The 6,948-nt window shown below is 45.7% G+C and overlaps 1 protein-coding gene across 1 annotated transcript in view; it reads left to right on the top strand.

The window, feature by feature from the left end:
• The first annotated feature begins 1,984 nt into the window (after positions 1–1,984).
• The window catches only part of MOXD1 (monooxygenase DBH like 1), a 95,244-nt gene continuing 90,280 nt past the window's right edge, over positions 1,985–6,948 (top strand). Inside the window, exon 1 of the mRNA XM_055535654.1 lies at positions 1,985–2,288. Coding sequence (XP_055391629.1) covers positions 2,025–2,288 — 264 coding nt within the window. The 5' untranslated portion in view covers positions 1,985–2,024. The remainder of the gene's footprint in view (positions 2,289–6,948) is intronic.

The following is a 6,948-nucleotide window of genomic DNA, read 5'->3' as shown; positions in this document are numbered from 1 at the left end:
TCAACACAATCTGATGGAAATGTGGGAAGGAGGATTAGAAAATACTTCAAAGAATGGAGGGAAGAAAAGGCAAGTGTGGCAGAGCGTGAGCAATCTGAAAAGGCAGAGTGATGGGAGAGAGCGGGGCTCTCTTTTAGGATTCTGAGGCAATTTTTATATATCCTTCTAGTGGGAAATGGGTGAGTGATATGAGAATGATTGATGGAAGGTAAAGCCAGAACAATAAACCGGGATCGGACTCTAGACGTGAATTTGGAATTTATATAACACCCCTCCCCCCACCAATGAAGTAGATGTAACCACATGTTTCATGCTCCTCTATGCTAGGAATAAAAAGTAGGGTCACCAAAGAGGAAGTTTGCCTTTGATCATTCTGGAGTGACATAACTCCCTTGAAATCCCTATGTTTCATGTAACACCAAGATTGACTCTTCTTGGTCTCTGTGTCCACCATTTTGTTCCTCTCTCCGTATTCCTCTTCTCTTCCTGGCTAGAGCCATAGCAGTAACCACACCCCTGTACTTGTAAAATCTCAGTTCTAAGGATGAAATTCTTAGTTTGCTGATGTTGATGCTGCTGCCTCTGATGTCTGCCCAGGGATCTACTGCGGCTACTCTCAACGGGTCAGTTCCTTTAAGTCTTCACAGGCTCTTTTATTTCTTGCCTTGTCCCAAGATTTCAATACCTCTCTTCTCTGGTCTATTGTCATTGGCTAAACCTATAGATTTCTGTCCCCTCTCTCCTTGAGATGAGTCCCCTCTCAAGCAATTTCCTGAACTCCCTGGTAAGCAGACCCACTCAGTCAAATATGCCTGAGTCGTTGGGAGAGCACAGTTCTGATGCATGCTGGTAACTCTGGGAAAGTCACAGGAAAAGGAACGGGAAGAGAAAACAAGAGCAAGAAAAAACAGGCTGAAACATGACTCTAAGAGAGAAAGTAGGTAGCTTGTGTGGAGCTTCCAAATGCAACGCAAATAGCACCGTTTGTATATTCTTCCTGCCCATTCTGTTTTCATCTGATATCCGCTCTTATTTTTATATTCTGTATTATTTGTATCTTATGAGCCACCTTAGAACGTTTTAGAACGTTCTTAGAATATAAACAAATGAATGAATAAAGAAGGTAATTTGCAGTTACACTGGGTAATTAGCATTCTGATGACAGGAGTGATGTGGGTAAAAGTAGAGGCAAAAACATTTTTTGACAAACACGACTATGGCCAGAACTTGAAATAGTAGGAAGACTTCAAATTACATTTTAACTCCCAAATGATTTTTCAACCTTGACCTACTCTGCTGACGGCTGAGTACTTTGGCAGAATTTCTCCTAACCAAACCAAATCAAACAAAAACCAGGCATAAAGAGGCAAGCCTCAGGGCACTGACTCCTGGGGTCAGGAACCAAATGCGCTGGTGGAGGTGAACCGTGGGGTTAAGGGCATCACTGTTTACAATGGTTTCCGATGCAGCGAATATCGAGATGTCAAGCAGTTACCCTGGACGGGACTTTCTCTCACTTGCTGTCCATCAAACCCAGGATTATCCCTCTGATTACTCAGGTCCTCCCCTCCTCTGCTAAGCTAAACTTGCCCTCGCTCAGCAATCTCTGATTCTTTCCCCTGGGATCCCCAACCCCTGTTCCCCGCGACGTGCCCACACTGCCCAGGCAAGCACTAGCACTCTCCGCGCTCCTTTTCTGTCGACCCCCGGTCCTCGGCTTCCGCCTCCTCCTCTCCTCTTCCAGGATGCCCGTCACTGCGCTCCCCACTGAATCAGACCTTGGGGACAACCAAGTCGGGGGCGCGGGGCGGCAGGTGGATGGACCGGAAGGGCGGGTCGCGGATGGAGTCGGAGGCTCAGCCAGCGGACTGCCGGGGCTGAGAGGGAGAGCGAATTTGCGGCCCCTCCCGGCGGGAGGGCCGGGGGGCGGTCCCAGGCCGCTTGCTCGCGCCGCCGCTCCGCGTGCGCCCTCCGCGCTCCAGTCGGCGGGAGCCCAGGTGCCCGTGGGCTGGACGCGCCCGAGGATGTGCCGCTGGCCGCTGCTCCTCCTGTGGGGGCTGCTCCCCCGCGCGGCGGCGGGGGGCTCGGGCTGGCCCTTCCCGCACCGCACGCTCCTCGACTCCGAGGGCAAGTACTGGCTGAGCTGGGGCCCGCGGGGCGGCCGGCTCGCCTTCCGCCTCGAGGTGCGGACCGCCGGCTACGTGGGCTTCGGCTTCTCGTCCACCGGGGCCATGGCCGCGGCCGACATCGTCGTGGGCGGGGTGGCCCGCGGGCGGCCCTACCTCCAGGTAAGCGCGTATATACCCTCCTGCAGCTGCCCAGCCGAGCCCCCGGCCGGTCCGGATTCTGGGCAGGCAGGCGCGGTTGGGGGGCGCCCCGGGCCACCCGGCTTTCTCTCCGGCGGAGGCTGGCCGCCGTCGCCCCCGTATCCCCGCAGCCTCAGCCTGGCTTCCCCTACCCTTTGCGATCCGCTCTTGCAACCCCGGAGCCCAAGGCCCCTGGGGCTGAACTTCCCAACTCCGCCGCCCAGCCCCCGGAAAGCTGAACACGGTAACCCTAGGCTAGAGTTCCGTCTCTGAACACTTTCCTGTCCCCAGCGCCCCGCTTAGTACATGCCCCAAGTGCACACCTGCCACGCACCACCAGTCATCCCTGATGGTTAAGGAGACATCTTTGGGCTTTGGGGATCTACGGGACGGCTCTCAGGGTTGAAGGGACCGGAGAGGTTTGGTATTTGCTGTCTAGCTGTCTAGAATCGTGGATCTCAGAAGGCTTTTCTGAAGCTTCCCAACTCTGGGGCTGGGTCAGCTACCTCATGCCAGCAATGAATGAAAGGTCCCCAAGAATCCTTAGGAACTTGCTATTGGGAGCTGTTTAGGAAGCTGCGAAACCTACAAAACCTGAAGTCTTCAGGCAAAACCCCATATTAAGAGACAAAACGTTTCACTTACTTTCAGTTCAGTTCAGTCGCTCAGTCGTGTCCGACTCTTTGCGACCCCATGGACTGCCGTACGCCAGGCTTCCCTGACCATCACCAATTCCTGGAGCTTACTCAAAACTCCTGTCCATCGAGTCGGTGATGCCACTTACTTTATTTAATAGCTAACAAAATTAAATTGACAGCTACCGTTTTGCTTTGAAAGAGCCAGAGTAGAGACGTTGCCCGTTCACAGATATTTTAATGAATAGGAAAAAAAATAAAAAAAGAATTGAAGTGATCGGAATGATTAGATACTTAGGTTTTTGGACATTTTTGTCTGTTTGATCTTGACCAACATTTGAACACTTCTCCACTATAATATAACATCGTGGTGAATATAATGTTGTTTATCAAAGTTCATCCAAAAATACTGCCCTTTGCTAAAAGTCTCTTAATCCATATGAAAGCTAGTTCTTCTGGCTATGTATTAGGCTTTGATGATATTAAAATCGATGTACCTGATAAATTCCAAAAAGCATTTCTCAGTAATTTTATTTCTGACGTCTAAGTTTGATTGCCACGATGTTCTGCCATTAATTTTTAACGCTAATTCTGGCAATGAGCTGTTAACTCTGGCTAGAAGTTTTAAAAATGACAGCAATAAAAACTTTAAAACCCTTCCGTTGTCTATTTTTTCATAAATTAGTCCTTTCCTCCCCCAAATAATCACAACTCCAATAAAGTTTTATGAGAATTACACCGTTGAAGTCATTCATGTATAAATTTAATCCTCCTGCAGCATCTCAGACATTAAATTTGTAAATCAAGAATTTGACCCCAAACACAGGCCTCACTAGCTGAGTAATTCAGCTCTCTTCTGATATGAAGTAGACAGTACCTTATTTAAACATCTATTGAGCCACATATTTTTGCTTGTCTATTTTTTTTTTTTTTTTAGGATGGTCAGAATCAAATGCCCCTTAACTATCCTTAAATGTTTTGTTGAAGGGAGCATGGAAAGTCTTACTTTAGTGGTATCATAAAACATGTATACTTTAAAGATAACTTGATGTTTTTCTCAAAGAGTAGTGTTTCTAGAAAGCCCATCAAGTTTGATATCAAATGAAAGACTAAGAGCAGAATTCTGTTGCAACATGCTATAAGGGGCACACCACAAACATAGTTTGTTAAACTACAGTATTTCCACACTGCAGGTGGCTCTTTGTAAAGAGAAAATAAGAACTAATTAAATGCCCTTTAGATGGGTTTTGCAGCAGCAGCAGATGGGTTTTGAAACGTAGAACTTTTCTTAAGGCAATTTCTAAACACATAATACTGTTCAGTAAGCCTTGGATATGGACCTTTTCCCAATATATTTAATGAGCAAGAAATAGAACTTTCCCTTCTATTTTTATTCCTAAGGAAATGGAATTTTTATTTTCATATATAAAGGATTGTCATTTTCTCAATTGACTGACATCCTTTACTACTCCATTTTCTTAAGCATTGGTAAAGAATTTGCATGCCAGTGAAGGAAATGCAAGAGACTGGTTTGATCCCTGGGTCGGGAAGATCCCCTGGAGTAGGAAATGCCAAGCCACTCCAGTATTGTTCCCTAGAGAATCTCATGGACAGAGGAGCCTGGGGCTTCAGTCTATGGGGTCGCAAAGTGTTGGACATAACTGAACACACACACAGCACAGCACAGCTCACTCATTTTAAGGCATATAATATACAATAAAAATTATGCATAGCAGTTAAGTAGAAAGAAAATTGATTAAAAACCTTTTTAATAAAATTAAAGACCCCAGACACTAAAAATAAAAAGAAATGTATCAATTCCAGCTGGATCATCCAGGTTGGGAGATTCCATTTTCCAACACTTGAAATTGTATCTTCTCCCAAAACCTACTAATTTGAGATTCTTTGTACAGTGAATGGATCTTCAGCAACTCTACCAAAAGGTAAATAAAGTTCTTAAACATTGTGTATGTGATTCCATTAGGAAACTTTGATTTTCATGTAATTTTACTTTCAGTGAGAACAAACTTTGCGTGAAACAATACAACACCAAGCATTGCTTCTGGGGCAATGGCATTAAACTGTAGATGACTGATGACAACCTAAGCCGATGTCCAAGTCACCTTCCCTTGTGGCTACTTTCCGTATATATTATTTCATTCTTTCTTATTTAATTAGAAAACTTGACCTTTAGATATTTTATTTTATTATTATTTGGACTTTTATTTTTTTCTGATGATATTAAGACTCTTCTTTTCAATAGAATTTTAACTCCTGGATAACTATGTAAGACTAAATCCGAACTAGCCAGGCAGAGAATTGTTCGTGAAACAGATGTCATAAACCCAAATCCATACAGAGGTCAGGAAGCAAATGTAAAAGAGTGACAAGACTCCAGTGGAAAGGGCAGTATTGTAATGCAGAAGAGTAGAGGGGATGGAAGAAACCCGTTTTCACATGTGAATTACTGTTATGTGGGAATGCAAATCAGGTATTGCCAGATCTTCTGTTTGTTTTTTGAGAGATGACAGGTGTGTGTGTGTGTGTGTGTGTGTGTGTGTAAGTAAAATCTGATTAGTAAATAGCAGCCACAATTCAAATTTGTATAACACACCCTGTTTTGCATATATACACACGTAATTTCAGTTGAGATATATCCTGTGGACAGCTTGATCTGGGACCAAGAGGGAAAAAGCTAAAGTGAATAAAGAATCAACCCAAATTATGAAAACTGGTGAAATGCTGAGAGGCAGGTTCCAATTCTCTTCAGTCCCCATTTATTCTGTGTTAGGAAATGTTCAGTGTTGGAGGGGACCTTGCCCCTCTTTTGGTTATCTATCACTGTGTAATAAACTACCCCCAAACATGGTGGTTTGTTTTGCTCACAAAGCTACTATTTGAGCAGGGCTTGGTGGTGAGAGGTCTTTTTTTGCTTCACTTGGTGTCCACTCCAAGGTGAGTCACTGAGTCATCTGGAGGCGCTCTCACTGGTTTTTCTGACTGGTGACTGAAGCTGGCTGTTGGCTGGACCTCCCCAGGTACTGTGGTGGGAACGTGGCCTCTCCCTGCAGCTGCCCGGCTTCCTCCCAACAGTGGCTGAGTCCCAACAGGGAACATCTCAAGAGGCCCAAGTAGAAACTGTATGGCCCTTTATCATTTAGCCTTGGAGTCCTGGACTGTGTCTTTTGCTATGGTCCCAGTCCCTCTGGATTCAAGAAGAAATCTAGATACCACCTCAACATCCCATGGTGAGGAGGTCACATGGGAGGGGAAGGTATTAGCATGGCCATCTTTGCAAAATCCATGCAACCACACTCATTCTCACCAACCTGTCAATCTCCCTTCAACCACCGCTTCTGAGTACCTATTACCGTGTATCCACTCTACACTGCTGAGATGGGGAGGCAAGCGTTTACTTATTCACCTCTTTTTCACTCCCTCATGCTTACACACACACACACCCCACTCACAAGAAGTTAGTGCATAGTTAGTCTTCCTAATCCACACCCTTTCCACCCTCCCCCTGCCCTCCAAAAAAGAGTTCTAAACCTCAGCAACTCCAGATTTTTCAGTGGTTGCCAGTCACTAATTCAGGACTGGATGCAATGAGACTACCTCCAGGGGGCAGTGCGATATTTGCTTGTGGATGGAAGTATCAGATTTTGATTCTCTTGCCTCAAGGCAGTATACTGGCTTGGACACTCTTAAAACTACACCCAGAGATGAGGTATTGTGGAAATTGGCCCTGCCCATTTTGTAATCCTCCAACCCTGGAGCAGATGTTTCTTTAAAGGGTGTATAATAGGGTACCATCAAAATGGGAAAGAAGAGAGAAACGTGGTTGTGGAGTAAAGCCCTTCTCCATGTAACCTATCAGATAAGTTGTTCACTTAGGGACACAGTACTCCTGGGATGGTACTGAGGTTGGCTTCCAGACACTGTGTTTCAGAGAGTTGCCAGGGGTGGGAAGCAGTCTTTCCTTTCGCCTTGGCTTTGGAAAGCCTCAC

The sequence above is a fragment of the Bubalus kerabau genome, chromosome 9 (genome assembly GCF_029407905.1).
Source record: "Bubalus kerabau isolate K-KA32 ecotype Philippines breed swamp buffalo chromosome 9, PCC_UOA_SB_1v2, whole genome shotgun sequence".
Lineage (NCBI taxonomy): Eukaryota > Metazoa > Chordata > Mammalia > Artiodactyla > Bovidae > Bubalus > Bubalus kerabau.
The sequence above is the reverse complement of the archived record's forward strand: the minus strand, read 5'-3'. Positions and strand labels throughout refer to the sequence as shown.